The sequence below is a fragment of the Protobothrops mucrosquamatus genome, unplaced genomic scaffold (genome assembly GCF_001527695.2).
Source record: "Protobothrops mucrosquamatus isolate PMUCROS unplaced genomic scaffold, P.Mucros_1.0 scaffold7, whole genome shotgun sequence".
NCBI lineage: Eukaryota > Metazoa > Chordata > Lepidosauria > Squamata > Viperidae > Protobothrops > Protobothrops mucrosquamatus.
In genome coordinates this window covers 1004890-1021824 of record NW_015386394.1, presented here as the reverse complement: position 1 = coordinate 1021824, position 16935 = coordinate 1004890, and the positions used below count along the sequence as shown (strand labels likewise).

Sequence of the window (16935 nt, the reverse complement as noted above, 5' to 3'; positions counted from 1 at the left end):
TAGAAAGCAACGTGGTGCTTGGGTTAATCAATAATTCAGTAACAAAATATTTAGTATATATCTCAGGTTACATCATCAAATGTTTCTTCTCTATTTCCCTTAACATTTACTATATCACATTTAAGCTAGTAAATTTCTAATTGTATCAAACTCAGTGAAATCTTCATCCTCGCATTTATCAATACATTTTTTGCTTATACATATCTTAATAGATCTTCATAAACAATCTGTATCCTGTTATTAAGTTTTACCTAATTTTTAGTTTTTAATTACAGTACTCCAATTTGACCTTTAATATCCATAGTATTTGATTTTCGGGTAACCCAAATTTCCTTTATCTCACTTCATAAATTTTTTTATGAAGCACCTATTCTGTTCTTGATGATCATGCAGATATCAACAATTGATGACCACTGAGATGCTTTATGGAATATATAAAAATATGGTACTCTTGATAGGAAAAATTAGAAAAAGATAGACATCTAGATAAAAAAAGCATATTAATCAACTTTGCTGAAATAAAATAACTCCATGTGTTTTATAGTTTGGCTAAGTAGAAGGCCAGAGGCTTGAAATGTTGTTTTTTTTTTTGCAATTCTCAAATATATTTTAAGACAAGTTGCACAGGAGGAAGTGAAAATCATAGAGTTGCAGATGTTGCAAATATTCTCAATTATTTCTAAACTAAATATATAGAGCATAGAGCTTGCTGAAAGAGTTACATTGTGAAAACCTGTGGTCAGTTTATGTACATAGATATATCTGTAACTCCTGTAGGAGTTTTTAGCCATATAAGGCAAAGGAAATGACAGCATTTCAGAGTTGTGGGTTTTGTAGTTTGGGAGTATAAAAGAGTTGGCTGAATTCAACAATAACACACAGGCTCCCTGTGTCCTGCGCAGAATAAAGAAATATTGCTTCAGTCTTCATCTTAGTGGGTTCAATTTGGTTTCAACACACAGTCTTGAAGGACCCAGTGTTGGGCTGTGACATCCCTCTCCAGGGCTGTCAGGTGCATTTAGAGAGAAAATGAACACAATCATAGCATTTATTTTATTCAGTACTCTTCTTCAATCACTCCTTGCAGCAGGTAAGGAAAATGTGTTGATTCATTTCACCTGGGATAGAATATCATTGATCTTTGCTTTAGGAGACTGATTTTCAAGGAGTGTTTATTTAGATAGTTTAAATAGTGTTTAGTTCTGTTGCATGACTCATTTCCTACTTCTAAATCAAGGAATGAATGCTTAGCAGGGAATTTCTTAAATTCTGATATTGTCTTCTTTTTCCATTTTAGTCCCTCCTCCCTGTGTCTTCCCATTTATTTACAAAGGAAAACCCTATAATTCTTGCACTGAAGTTGCAAGCCAGAACCGCCCATGGTGTGCTACCACTGCAAACTTTGATACATCTCCACAATGGAAGTATTGTGCTACTAAAGGTTCGACATATTTACATTTCTGAGCTACATTACTAAGTAGGGTTAGGAAATATAACAATTATCCTGAAACAGTCAATTGATTCCTTTTATAATGTTTCTGGGCCTAATCTGGTATATAATTAAAACAGGCATTGTAGGAAGTTTGTCTGCACTTTTGTAAACTTAATCTAGCTCCACAACAACTACCCATCAATGTGCAGTTTAATTATACAAGACTAAAAAAATCTAATTGAAATGACAAGCCATTTGATCCCTGTCCCAGAAATGGGTTCTGTGTCTCAAATTGTCAAAAAAGAATTTATGTATTTTATAAAAGTGTCTGTGGTTTGGCTATATCATAATAACTTTTCTGGTTTATTATGATATTTCACTCCTTGTGAGTTATAAATCTCTTATTTATAAATCCTGTTTTATGATATTCTCTTTTACCCTTTCTAGAAACCAAGGAAATTGGTTTGTTGGGTGGGCAGAGAAATTTCTTCCATAACCCTAAACCCACATTAGGATAAGACTATTCCAAAGCAACATTAAATTTTCAGTCTATTTTGGAAACTGGATACTTGTTTTTAAACATTGTGCTTGAAACATAATAGCAATAGCACTTAGACTTATATACTACTTTACAGTCTCTCTAAGCAGTTTACATATTGCCCCCAACAATCTGGGTCCTCATTTTACTGATTTCAGAAGGATGGAAGGCTGAGTCAACCTTGAGCTGATGAGAATTGAACTAGCCTGAAATATTGCATTCTAACCACTGCGCCACCATGGCTCATAAGATGTATGACTCTTCAAATGCACACATGACAAAGGGGCTCAATAATATGAAAGTAAAATCTAAAATACTATACAGAACACTGTTAAAATAATATCTTTTACTGCTTTCTCTTATGCTTAGAGTATGGTGGTAATTCTGATGGAAAACAATGTGTGTTCCCCTTTACGTACAAGAAACGTACGTATTACACTTGCACGAATGAAGATGCAGAAATAGGAAGATTCTGGTGTGCAACAACTGGAAGTTATGATAATGATGAACAATGGAGCTACTGTGCTGATACCAGTAAGATAACTGTGTGGTGTTAGCTTATTTGGTGTAATTGGTATGTCTAGGCTACTTGTACATAAAGGAAAGTAAGAAGACCTTTTAATTGATAAAAAATGGATAAATAAAGTTGAGAGTGGTGCAGAAATGAATACATTTTGGAGGAAGGAAGAAATGATACTAAATAGTTTAGAGGCAGGGCATATAACCAAGGTCCTTGATTCAGTCCCTTAAATCTTGAGAAATAGGTTAATGGTCATGGAAGCTGATAATGTTCAATGTAAAACACAAATAATGGTTGAATTAGGGGTGGACAATTAATTTCCCCAAAGAGCACTGAGGAACTGGGGCTGCTGTGGACCACCAAACCAATAACTCCTGACTGAACTCCACCCACTCACCTGCAAGGTTGTGCTTTGAGGATATGGCAGTGTGTGGCTGAGCCCAAGTCCCCTCATATGATGATCACTGCTGCTCTTCAGGTTGCTACAGGTGAGGGCTGAGCACTGTGCAGGTGCAGAAAAGGGCTTTCCCTCCTTGCCTTCCTGTGACTGCCAGCCAAGTAACAGAGCACCTGATCACTGTGCAGAGCCTAATATGGACTTCTTTTCCTGCCCCTGCAGAGCACTTACTGTATTTACATTTGATTTTTAATTTCCAATTGACCTCACACAGGCCTGAAGGAACAGCCAAAGAGATGGATATGATTGGGGGCCATAAAATGCCCAGTTCTAGTATCTCCAATTTGAACAGTCATATGAGATTAAATAATGTGATTCACCTTTTCAAACACAAAGATTTGTTTTCAGTATAATTTATGATATACTGCAGTTGAGCCCAAAATACATTAACTTAAATGCTGAACTCAATAGTGGTTACTGACTCTCTTACTCATCTTTTCAATGCTGTTCAGGACTAGCTGCAAATTCACAGGGGCCATGTGTGTTTCCCTTTATCTACAAGGGACAATTCTACTCAGCTTGCACAAAAGCTGGGTCTTCTGAGGGAAGGCTCTGGTGCTCTTTAAGCAGAAACTATGATGCACACCCGAAATGGACTTACTGTACACCCTCAGGTATGGAAAAACTCATGATAGAAGGAAATACTTTGGACATTCCTGCTATCTAGCTCTGCTAATGATTAGACTGGAAGAGAGGAGAATCATGTACAAATCCACACTAAGTTGCAAAAACTCTGGGGAACACTTTCTACCAGTTACCATTTATCAATCCAATTTACCTCTGAGGAGTGTACTGGGAATAACACTGACAAACAAAGCATAGAAAGATGTTATATATCTGAAGTAAGACAATACAAGAGTAAATAGTCATTTTTGTCTTAGAAATTGATTCTTGAGGACTACAAGAACATATCCATGTTGGGTTTTTTGGCAACAAACTAGAACTGATTTGCCATTCAGGGATATATTTTCTAATTCTCTATAACCATGAGATTTCTTATTGACCTCCATCACCAGTGATAGCCAGAAGTGATCTGCTTAGTTTTTCATCATTGGCCAAGAGCTGCTACCTGTTCAGTTTAACACACCTCTAATGAGAAGAAGTGGTAGAAGTGCATTGAAAAAAGTCACTAAGTAAACAATTTACTTGGGCCATTTGAAGCAGAAAGAAGATGTCTAATAGTTGACAGTTGTAGTTGAAGGTAAAAGCAAAAGGGCAACTGAAGGTCAGATAAGAGAAGATTGATCCATCAATTCCTATGGAAGGAAAAATTATGTGTTACTGTACAGAAAAGACTGTGATTAGATAGTACCTTGGCTTGCATTTGTATTACATGTTTGTAAATTTTTATTTTCTCAGCCCATCTTTACATAGGGAAGGATTAGTAGGAGCCATTGGGCAAATAATCAATTGAATTGAAAAAAATAGTTTTAATATTTCAAATTAAAATCAAATTGTAACTATTTAAATTGAAAGTACTTGCTGGGCCAATTTGATGATGTCTTTAGTAGTGTGAAGCTCACAAAGGTATCAGGACATAAGGAAGTGCAGTGCTTTGGATCCAAAGTTGATAATGTGCTTTTGAATAAGTAAGAAGCTGCAGATTTCCCTGGAATGTGAGGAAAATGCATGTTTAGGGTTAAAGAAATGCAGGCATGCAGCCATATGCAGTCTGCATGCCTAGGTCTGCTCTAAAACATCTTTTTGACTTTTGATTTAAGCCCTGCCCATCCCTATTAGGATTGTGAGTGAGGAGACACTCAGCAGCTGTGGAGTGATGAACTCAGTGGCCATGAGTTCATCAAGGAAAAAAAGTGTTTCCCTCAAAATGCCCTCAGAATGCTATCTGATAACCTTTTGCGACTGTAGGAATTAATCTTCGACTATTAAGTTATTCCTTTGTTAGAGGATTTAGGAAGAAGTAATGACAGGTGGGAATAAACTTGGAAGGCAAGGGGGGAATAATTGAATGAAAGTGAGCTTAGTCCATAGAACCTATTTTAGGAGTCCTGCTTAATTCTTTCCCCCATTATATTTCCTTTTCAGAACTCCTTCCTTGCACGTTTCCCTTCACATTCAGCAACAAAATTTACCATTATTGCACAAAAGATGGTGCTTATGATGGCCAATTATGGTGTGCCACAACCGCAAACTATGAAAGGGACAGAAAATGGAGGGCATGTGCCACTGAAGGTAGGAGAAACTACAATGTGGGATAGGCACCTGTTTTCCCCTTTCCCCCTCAAAATCCAGGGACTCTGAATGGCTGCAATGATATTTCAATGGAATAAATAAATGTCCTGTCAGGGGGGAATTTTCATGCAACATGAGATTTACAAATCAAGATCTTCAATTACAGATAAAAATGAAGTCCAGATTAAGAATGGGAAAACAGGTCCATGTGAGTCAAATGAAATATTTGCAGTGGATGGATGTGAAAGTCGAAACGGAAAAAAAAGAATAGGGAAAATGAAAGCACTGGAGTGAAAGATGCATTCTTGGTGAGGGACAGCAATAAGATTGAAATGGAGTAAACAACAAATATTGTGGTTGATGAGGTAAAAATTCCAGTGTTTTAAAAAAAACAGTGTAGAGAAAGGATGCAGAGCATGGCTTGTGGAATTCTTTCCAACTCTCTTACTGCAGTGGTCACATGTTTCTGTGCATGTGTGAATTAGGAAAATATAAGGTGGGCTATATAAGCTGGGTTACATGATGAAGGATGAGGCTTAGACAGGAGCAACCAGCCATATTTCAAGCTTCTCCTCAACTATTTCTACCATAGGAATTCCTCCAGGGAGAGTTCAAATTTATTTTTTTTCTGCTGACATACTTCATCCAATCTGTTTTAGATTTGATCTTTCTTTTGCTGCCTTCTGTTTCCATGCCCAATTTGTTTTCATTCTGTTCAGTTTTTACACAAGTAGCACAATAAAGGACAGAGTCCCACTCTTTTTTACAGCAGCAACAACAACAAAATAAATAAATAAAATAGGATATGAGCATTACCTATATATTGCACATTCTGACAAGGCATCTGAGGAGAAGGAAATACAGGTAGTCCCCAGTTAAAAACTGTAATAGGGGCCAAACTCTGTTGCTAAGTGATGTGGTAATTAAGTGAAAGATCACATGCTGGACTTATAGCAGTTCTGGTTTGGTTGTTAAGTGAACTGCATGTGGTTGTTATGCATGACATCATGAGACTATGATTTTCAACTTAGTGCCAGTTTCTCCATTGTTTCTGCTTGTTGGAAGCCATTTGTGAAGCTCGCAATTAGCAACTATGTCACAGTGGGACACTGCAATCATTATAAATGCATGCTGTTTGTGAATCAGGATCACATAGGCTTTTGTTTATGGGTTTGTGACCTTCCTAACTGACTATCAATCACCCATGCTTGTTAGACATGAAATTATGTGATTGTGAGTTTTGATTTACTGATCTTGTCAGAAATCAGCTGGGAAGGTTGTAAATACTGATCACATGATCCAGAGATGCTGCAACTATCATAAATACATACTGGTTGCTAAGCGCCCAAATTTAGGGATGATATGATAGTCATAAGTACATGGACCGATTGTAAGTCATTACTTTTCAGTGTCATTATAATTTCAAACAGTTATTACATGAATGGTTGTAAATTGAGGTTGATTTGTAGAACCTTCAAGGACTCACTATGGTTAGATAAGAGTTTTGCAGGGAGCTGGAATGTGGAGAAGACATATTCCATACTTATCTTATGGTCTGAGGCTCGTTGACTCCTGATTTATCAGCTTCAGCCTTTATAGTGGTCCTCATTCGTAAGATGTCTCTGAGCTTGTGAAAGTTTAGGTAAGTGTTGTCTCTGCAGATATTAATCGATTTCTTGTATGTCAAGTTCCTGCTTCCTGTAATGGTTGCAGTAAAAGTTGTGAAAGGGCTTTATAATGAGATTATTATCTGTTATTACCTTGTGGCGAATTTTACGGGGAGCTGGAATGTGGAGAGGACACATTCCATGCTTATCTTATGGTCTGAGGCTCTTTGACTCCTGATTTATCAGCTTCAGCCTTTATAGTGGTCCTCATTTGTAGGATGTCTCTAATAGGTAAGTGTTGTCTCTGCAGATAATAATCTATTTCTTGTATGTCAAGTTCCTGCTTCCTGTAACAGTTGCAATAGAAGTTGTGAAGGGGCTTTATAATGAGATTATTATCTGTTATTACCTTGTGGCCTTCATGGATTTTCATTATCATACTTATTTTGTCTTTACTTTCTTAATTTATATGCCAGCCATCTTCCTGTTTTATTAGAAACTAAAAAAGTATTTTTGTTTCACATAATTTCAGTTTAGTTTCTATTTCCTGAAGTGTTAACATGGACAACTGTTGACATAACAGTTTAACTTGATGTAAAACTTTAAATCATTAGCATCTTTACGATTCAATTTTTTTCTTTCAAATTTCATACAATATTTTTTCCATCTTTTCCTGACACTTTTTAAATGTATATTTTATTGATTTTTACAGTAACAAACTTTAGTATTTAGTAAGCAAGACGTCTGGGTTTGTATGTTTGACATTAATATCATACAATTTCCTTTAAAAAAAACTTTTTATCAATTTTCCAATGTTACAATTATATCTTTGAAAAGCAATGTGGTGTCTGAGTTACAATAATTCCATTACATACAGGTATTATTAATACAAATCTCCAACTATTATGGCCAATATTTCCTCTTTTTTCCCCTTAATACATACTGTCTCTTGTTTAAATTAGTATACTTCTTATTCTATCCATCAGCTACTTAATAGCTTTCTTACATTTATCAATAATTTTATATGTCTTATTTATTTTAACATTCCATCTTTTGGACCATCAATAACCTTATGAATTTTCCCAGCTTTAATTTTGCGTTGATATTTAAATTAAACATTTAATATTTATCATTTTCAAATTTTTAAATGACCCCAATTTCCTTTGTCACAATTCCCCCCAACATCTATTATTCCGAATATATATCTCACTTCTATATCAACAAATTAGTAATACAATATAACATTCTTATTTTCATTATAATTTCCAAATATTATAAATTCAATAACCAAAATTTCTCTCATTTCAGCATTCCTCCTTATATTCACTTTCTCATATTTAAGCTTATAATTTTTATTCTTATCACTACATCAAAACATGTTAATTACGTTACATCACTCTTAATCTATATATGTCTTAATCATCTTTATCTAACATTTATAAACACTTCAATATTTCAATTTAACTATTGATATTTATGCATCTAGGTTTTAATTAGCCAACATTTTTCTTTATCTTCATATCATAACAATATCTCGTATTCAAAATACGGGTCTTGTCTACTTAAGTATATTCTATTTTAAACCTCCTAAATATGCCCACACTCCATTCTTCTTCAATCTTATTCTGGCTTTTTTTCTTTGCCAAATCATTTTCCATGTCCTTGCTTCAGGACCCTCAAAGATTTCTTGTATTATTGTATATATTATGTCATATTGAGATGACCATCCATCCAGCTTCCGGTTTGCCAGGTGGCCACCATTGACGGCTGGGAGACTTGCTCTCTCTCTCTCCCCTGTTCAGTTTTGCATCCCTGGGGGCCCCTGAAAAGGGCCAAAAGTCACCCCAAAGAGGTGACTTTTGGAGAGGCTTTCGCTGGATCGCGGGAGAGCAGCAACTCTCCCATTAGAGCAGGCGATCCCTCCAAACCGGCAGACGAAAGGACCAGCCTAGAAATATGGCTCATCCCTAGGCTGCTAACAGCCGAAGTCACACTTACCATCTAGCACAGACATGTCAAACACAAGGCCCGGGGGCCGGATGTGGCCCGTGAAGTGGTTTCATGTGGCACATGAAGCCATCCTGGAAAGAGTGAGGGAACGGCCCCCTCTGCCTTGGCCCTGGCCCAAGCCAGCCGGGAGTCAATGTACAATTTTGTGGTGGCCATCTATGCTGAAACGCATTCAGTCTTAGCTCCATAAGCTCCTCCTGCATGGCCTGAGAGGAACAGAGAGGCTCCTCCAGTGGACCATGCCTTGGCACTTGCCCTGGTCCCACCCCCTTCTGCCAGAGACCCTCAGATCTGTCCCACTCCTGCCCAGGCCCCCACAGGCACCTTTAACACGAACGATGTAGAGGTGGCCACACCCAATAGGCCACACCTACCCTGGCCACACCCACCCAGCCCCCTGAGGGCAACCACAATGCTGATGCGGCCTCAATGAAATTGAGTTTGACACCCCTGATCTAGCAACTTCAAAGCAGCATGAGAAGAACTGGCTGAGAACTACCTCTCTTACATCCTACTTACTTAATTATCTGCATAAGCTGCTAAAGTAATTTCCCCCCTGTGGAGAGGGAAGGGTGATTTTAGCCCTCCCTCCAGAAACAGCGGCAATTGAATACACAAGGGAGGGTTGTTTTTTTTTGAAAATGTTGAAAAAATAAATGGATCCCAATTGGAACTTTATTTCTTAAAACTTGTGGATTAAAAGATTTTTGATTATCTACTTTTTACTTTTTACTTTTATTCGAAAGACTGGGTTTTTCCTCTTAAAATAGAAGAATCCCCCCCCCAAAAGGATTACAATAACTTTGAGATTTAAAGGAATTCCCTAAACAATGGGGTGACATCTTGTGGCTAAACCTGAAATTGCAATTTATTATTCTTAAAGAAAAGAGACCTGGCTGACAGTTTAGAAAACAAGATAAGATTTATCTGGTAACCTTGAACATCAACAACCTTGAGAGTTTTAGCTCTGTTTCTTATTTAGGGGGGGGGGAACTGTGAAAGTTTTCAATTCAACTCACCACTATGGAAATCCAGGAACAGACCTTTTCTATGGAAGAAATGCAAAAACAAAATTTTGCTATGTTGAAAATAACTTACCAAACTTACCAAAGTCTTCTTAAAGCTGGCAATGAAATAAGAGCATTCGGGGAAAAACCAGAAAGTGTCTTAGATATGCAAACTCAAACTTTGACTATAACTAAAAACCTATCTATACAGAATACAATAGGAAAAATTGAACAATTAAGTACTATGAACAATTAAGTACTAGGACTATTAACTGTCCAACAAATACAGACAATAGAAAATTCAGAAAAAAATCTGACAACATGGATGGAGGAAAAAACCTGCTATATAAATCAGAAGGAATTTGAAGATAAAGAAGAGAAACAGATGGAAGAAAAGATTCAGGACAACTACGTCAAGAAGAGAAAATAAAGAGTCAATCTGGTAGTCCCGCCAGACCCCCTCAGCCTTCCAAAAATCATACAATTTCCATTCCTACCCTTTATTCCATTTGTCTAACCATTTATAAAAAAAATTCCCATGTTTGAAAGTATTCTGAATCTTGCTTCTCCTTCACTTTCAATGTGAGCCTATCCATTTCTGCACAGTCCAACATTTTCTTAATTATGTCTTCTTCAGATGGTATTTCTTCATTTTTCCAGTATTGAGCAAATGTAATTCTCGCTGCTGTTAATATATGTAATATTAAGTATACACATTTTTTATCATAATTTTCTGAAATTATACCTAAAAGAAATAATTCCGGTTTATAGTCTACATGTGCTCCTATCATCTTTTCTAGCTATCTATGTATTTTTGACCAATAGTTCTTTGCTTTAGGCAGTGGTGGGATTCAAATATGTGAACAACCGGTTCTCTGTGTGGATGCTGCTTCTGGAAGTCCATTCTGGGCCTGGGCAACAAAAAAATAGCTACCGGTTCTGCCGAAGTGGTGCAAACCGGCTGAATCCCACCACTGGCTTTAGGGCATGTCCACCAAAGATGATAATATGTGCCTGGATTTTGTCTGCATTTCCAACAATTGCTAGACATATTTTAAAACATTGTTGCTAGTCTTGCAGGTGGTAAATGCCATCTATAGAACATTTTATATAAATTTTCTTTATAAGTAGCTGCCCTTGTTATTTTGTAGTTTCTTTCCTATAAGGTTTGCCATTTTTCTAACTCTACATTGTGCCCAAAGCTTTTTGCCCTAGTTATCATTGTTTCTTTAACTTGTTCATCTTCCATCTTTAAATTTAACAGAAAGCTCTACAGTTTCTTAATCAATTTGTCATCTGATGACAATAGTATCTGGTCTAACACTGTCTGGTCTTTGTAAAAACCATATATTTTTGCATCTTTCTCATATCTCATTTGCATTTGCAGATGTGGCCACCATGCTAGCTCAATGCCCTGTTCTTCCAATTCTTGTTTAGTTTCTAGTTTCCCATCAGTATTCAAGATATCTTTATAAGTCACAAGTTTCTCATAATTATTTTATTTATTTATTTATTTATTGTTTATATTTATATCCCGCCCTTCTCCTTGCGGACTCAGGGCGGCTAACAACCAGATAAAAATGCAAATCCCAAAACTACAGATTAAAACATAATTAAAAACAAATATTACTAATTGGTCTAATTAATTTAAAATTACTTTAAAACCCCCATTAAAAACTTTTCCCTAGGCCAGTCCTGCAAGCTGGAATAACCATGTCTTAAGGGCGCGGCGGAAGGAAGGGAGATCAGGGATCACCCTGATCTCTGGGGGTAGTTCATTCCAGAGGGTGGGAGCTCCCACAGAGAAGGCCCTCCCCCTTGGGGTCGCCAGCCGGCACTGTCTGGCCGCCGGCNTGCAGCTCGCGCAGCAGCGGTGTTACATGGGAGCGACGAGTCCCTCCCAACACCGCCCGTGCGGCCGCATTTTGGACTAGCTGGAGCCTCCGGGTGCTCCTCAAGGGGAGCCCCATGTAGAGAGCGTTGCAGTAGTCCAGGCGGGAGGTGACCAGGGCATGAGTGACTGTGCGCAAGGCGTCCCGGTCCAGAAAAGGTCACAACTGGTGGATCAGGCGTACCTGATAGAACGCCCCCCTGGTCACGGCTGCCAACTGGTTTGTATGTACAAACGCCTCCATTGTTGAAATCCATGCTGGTATTTTCATATAAGTTCTTGATTTTATCTTTTCCCACTGACACTTTTCTTCTCTAGACAATTATGTTGTACAAAATGGCCCCCAGGACCACTTTACTGGCATCTTAAGCAGTCATCAAATTCGTCCCTTTATTTGGGTTATTGTCAAAATATCCATTTAATTTCTTTTTTACAGCCCTTTATAATTATCTTCTTTTGTTGAATAGATTCATTTAATCTCCACCTATGATTCAAAATCTTTTTTCTAAATATCCAAAGAATTGGGTCAGAAAAATAATGTAGGGGGGGGGGAGCGCAGGAAATACACTATTTTGCAAGAAGAGAGGTTAAAGATGTAGTTTGGAAAAATGGAGTTTGAGGTCCTAGGCCTTCAGTCCTTGATAGGACAAAGAATAGGATTTCAGGGAACTGAAATGTTTATGGATAAGATTAAAGTTCACCCCAATACAAAGGCTACCTCCTTTTTTATTTTTGTGTTTTCAATATCTACAGAATATGAAGGTAACTCTAAAGGCAAGCGCTGTTTCTTTCCATTCATCTACAATGGGAACACATTCAATTCTTGCACCAATCAAAATTCAGACAATGGAAGATTTTGGTGTTCTGTCACAAGGAACTATGACGCAGACCGTCAATGGAGCTATTGTGATGATACAAGTAAGATAAATCAGAAGCTGTATTAAGAATCAGAAGTCAGAAAGTGGAAGTCCCTTAAAATATCTGGGTACAAATTTTTAGTTGACATACCTAGGAATAATGTCTATATAATGTAGGAAAATAAATGTGCCATAGTGATTATTGCAAACTAAAAGAGAAGAAAAAGGTATCTCTGAATTGGATGGAAGTAAATCATTAATTTATTGATATCATTATCCTATTTGGTTAGAGATCTAGGGTAGCTCTTTATTTGTTTAATCAACTTGTATGTCAGTTCTAGGCAACTTTAAGCATCTTACATGTTAGATTTAAAATCAACAATTTAATAATATAAAGAATAATTAATGATACCAATGGCAAATCAGAGAAAAGCAATAATAAAAAAGAATCCAGTTATTCATTATGTAATATAAATCCAATACTAAAGAGTAGATTATGAAGCACTTTGTCCTAAGGCCTGACGGAAGAACCAGGTCCTTAAAGATGTATGAAATTGCAGCAGAGTCAAGGCTGTATAGGAAGAATGCTGTTTTGCAGAGCAGCTGCAGCTGCAGCTGCAGGGGAGGGCCATCTCCTAGGTCCTGCAAGGTGACACTGTTCTATATCTGGGATTTGGAGTTTGCCAACTTTATCAAATTTTAATGGCTGGACAGTTACAGGAGAAAGGTGTGATCCTGTAGGTATCCAGGCTATATGCCATTTGATAACCTATTATGTTTTTTTCCCCTTTGAAAATAGTTGAACTGTATCTATGTATATTACAGAACTGACCATCTACCATTCCTTCTAGGACTATAGACCAGGAAGGCCTGTCAGACAATATGTGTAATTCCTCAGGTAGGACAAAAATGTAAAAATGGGGACAAAATGCTTGAGATGCTAAGGTTAGGTGGGAAAAGCATCTGGTCGTGGAAATTTTTTCAGATGATTATAGAGTCTTAAAAATAGATATATCCTATTGGAACTTTTCTAATATTCTCCTACAATTCTTTCTTCATATGATGGGTAACTGCTTGCTTGTTCAAGTTTCTAGTCTTCTTTTGCAGATACCAAAACTCCTCAAGATTGCAGCTGATGAAAACACTAAATAGTAATTTATGCATCTGATCAGCTTAGCCCAGAACATAATAAAAATATTTACCTGCATTTTTCATGTCTATTCACAGGCCAGTTCTTGTCCTACATAATAGCAGAAATATAATTCAGATTCTGTTTGAGGCCATAGCAATTTGAAACATCTCTTGACATTTGTACAAGAAGTGCAATTTATAGCACTGCCCTGAGTAGAATTCCATTTAGTGCCATCCAATTATTTTATTTTTTTAGATATTCAAAATTTATTAAAGATTATATTCACTTCCAGCACATGCAAATACACTTATCTGCCTTAAAAAATAAAAAATACAAAAAAAAATTGCAACTGGTACCCCTGCTTTATAAAACCATTATGTTGTGCCCAATTTGTACTTTGCATCATGGTGACCTTGCTTAATACTTCTGCAGTGATGGTCGGATAATGATGCAAATCCTGGTGAGGGAATGTTCACAAATTCTGCCTGTGGAAAACAATATATTTTTCCCATGCTCTTGATACAGGAAAATACCAAGGTAGGAATTGACTTCTTTTTAGCACAATAGAAAATAATAACACTACAACCTCAACTTTTTACTTTTACACAATAACACATACTAGCCTTTTCTATAACAACAGACTTATCTAATTAGCAAAACCAAACTCAAAGTTTAATTTTTTTCTATTACAAGCACAAAATCCAGAAGCAGTTTCCAAATGGAAACAAAATTAGATATATTCTTTTCTGTGAATAACACAGAATTTAAATCATTCTTTTTTCTTGCTGTGGGAAATAATATATGTTTCTGTTTACACTTATTAATCTTTATAGACTATCATCATTGATGTTAACATCATTCATTATACTATTTCAGATTCTTTAACCTTAAAGGGAAAAAACATTTTTAACATTTATTTTAAAACTCTAAATTTTTCTTTAAAAATATTTCTAAAATCAATGAATTCTAAATTCTAATTCATCTTTTTATTTTTTTTAAATTAATATATTCAAATTCACTTTCAATAATATTTTACAAGCTTTAGGAATTACTCAAGCATTGTATATGAAAAAAAATTCAAACTCACTTTTATAAACAAAAGATTACATTAAAGCTTTCTTTCAAGAACATATATCAGACTTGCATAAATCCATCCTAACTTCAATTAACTAGTTAAATTTAAGTCACTCCCTCCAGCTTATCCTGATAGAAAATATCTTTTTCCCTTGAATGTCTATGAAGTCTCATTTTCTCAAAGAATTCTCAACCTTCTTATTATCTATGAATTAAAACCCCAAACTCGTCCTCTTGAGAATTATAGATTCGCTTGGAGCTCTTCTCTGGGAGGGTTGTATTTAAACCATCTTCATAATAGTTTATCATCAAAGTTTAAAAAAAGATTTTCCATGGGGTTTTTTTTTTTTAGCTTGCCTGCAGCAATTCTTTTCCTTATCATTTAACAATAAAGGAGTCTCAAAAATGGCACAAATCTTCATATTGAAAAAGAACCTCTTTTAGCTAGTGAAGAGAATAACTCCATTAAATGACTAAGAAGTAAAATTCTTGGCTTATTGTCCATCTGAAAAATAAATTCCAAAATGGCGGCTTTTTCAGCAATGAAATGATTGCAGCCCCATCCCTTAGCTGAACAACTCATGAACTTATCCAAAGCACAGCTCCTGAGGCTTCCTGAAGACTGCTGCTGTATGGAGGATCTCCCTGACCCAGGAGAATAATATAAACTAAAGGAATGTCTTTTCATTCCATTAGTAAGCTGAAAAAGAGATAAGCCTCCTTAGGATGGCCATCTTCATAGGATTTTTTCCGCCCTTCTACTTCATGTTTTCTCCTTTTTTCCTCTCCTGGTTTCCCATTATTTTCATTTTCTTTGTATTTTATATTCTGATAAATTAATAATTTAAAAAAAAATCAAGAAAATGCTGAGGTGGGACAGAGGGAGGAAAAAGTGTAGATTTATGTCTACATGCTTTAATCTGAACACTCTGAAATCTTTAATTATTTTAGAGAATAATATTCAAAGAACATGTTTTGATTTCTTAAGTTTCAGAAAAGATAAATATGTTTTTGTCCCTAAATTATATGTGACATTGAAGAGTGGTCTGAATAATACTGGATGCTCATGGTTTCTTTCTTTTTTTCTAAATGCAACCTATGTAGAATATTTATCACTTCTGAATGAATTGTCTATATTTTTGATGTCTACAATATAAAACAGAACACAAATAGATTTTAAACTTATTTTAACTTACAATAACTTCCTGACTCTTGTAAGTGGAAATATTGAACTCTCTTGAACATTGTAACTGCATCATTTCCGTTTTCTCCCCAGATCACAAAAATCAAGACAATATTGGATGTTTGTGGTTCCAGGGATGATAATTTTTGAATGGGTTATGGTTATGTGCTGTCTTTCACTTTACCTATGCAAACTTATTACTGCAGAAAAGACATATCTAGGTTTGCTAGAAGCTATCACACTTTGCATTGTTTTACTGAGACCCTTCTGTATTCATAATTATGCATGAAAGAATCACCCAAGAAATTATTTTATTGCCAGATATGGCCAGTTCCTAGACTCCATTTGCTTGCTGTGCCACTTTTTAGTATATTCCAAGGCACCTTTATTTTTACCATCAGAATTTGTAAGTAATCAATTAATTTCCCACCATTTTAAGTCTACTTTAAAATTTTTATCTTTAGAATATTGTAGGCTTAAAAGATACTTTTTAATTGAGTTTCCTTGTAATGTTTAATGTTTAAAAAGCTAGTAAAATATATTTCTTATGTTGCTTTTTTCATTATGGCATTCAATATTGTAAGGTATAGCAGAAAAAAGCATACTGGCCCTTGAAATATTTTATAGATCATGTTTAAATTGCTGATCAATCAGTCTGAATGCCCATTTTCCAACGGCACTTGCCCACTCTTATAGAAATATGTGTGATTATGATATCTTGTTTTTGCTTTGAATTGCTAGATGGCTCCTGATCATTTCTAAATGTCTGTTTCTTTGTAATAAATATTTTTAGCAGCAAACTAGAGCGTATTCTTTTGCATTGCATGGATTGGTTTACACAGACTCCACAAACAGATTAATTGATTCATGTCTGATAGTTGATCTGCTGTCCTTTTACATTTTGAATTAATCAGAAAAATGAATTGATTTTTCAAATTGTCGAATTGATTTGGAAGTACATGATTCTATTTAGCTATTTGATCTGAACTATCATTCTGATTTGTAAAATCAATTCCGTTGGGGGATTTGATCAG

At 35.8% G+C, this 16935-nt stretch overlaps 1 protein-coding gene across 2 annotated transcripts; it reads left to right on the top strand.

Moving 5' to 3' along the window:
• The first annotated feature begins 851 nt into the window (after positions 1 to 851).
• LOC107282385 (epididymal sperm-binding protein 1) lies at positions 852 to 16696 on the top strand. Of its 2 annotated transcripts, XM_015810154.2 has the most exons (8): positions 853 to 1090; positions 1298 to 1441; positions 2340 to 2504; positions 3400 to 3561; positions 4994 to 5140; positions 12409 to 12573; positions 13364 to 13410; positions 15995 to 16696. In XM_015810154.2, the coding sequence occupies exons 1-7, from the start codon at positions 1030 to 1032 to the stop codon at positions 13369 to 13371; spliced, it is 852 nt and encodes a 283-aa protein (XP_015665640.1). In that variant the 5' UTR covers positions 853 to 1029; the 3' UTR covers positions 13372 to 13410; positions 15995 to 16696. The 2 variants fall into 2 exon arrangements, with proteins under 2 accessions (XP_015665641.1, XP_015665640.1); XM_015810155.2 differs by lacking the exon at positions 3400 to 3561 and having other exon boundaries at positions 852 to 1090.
• Positions 16697 to 16935: the final 239 nt, after the last annotated feature.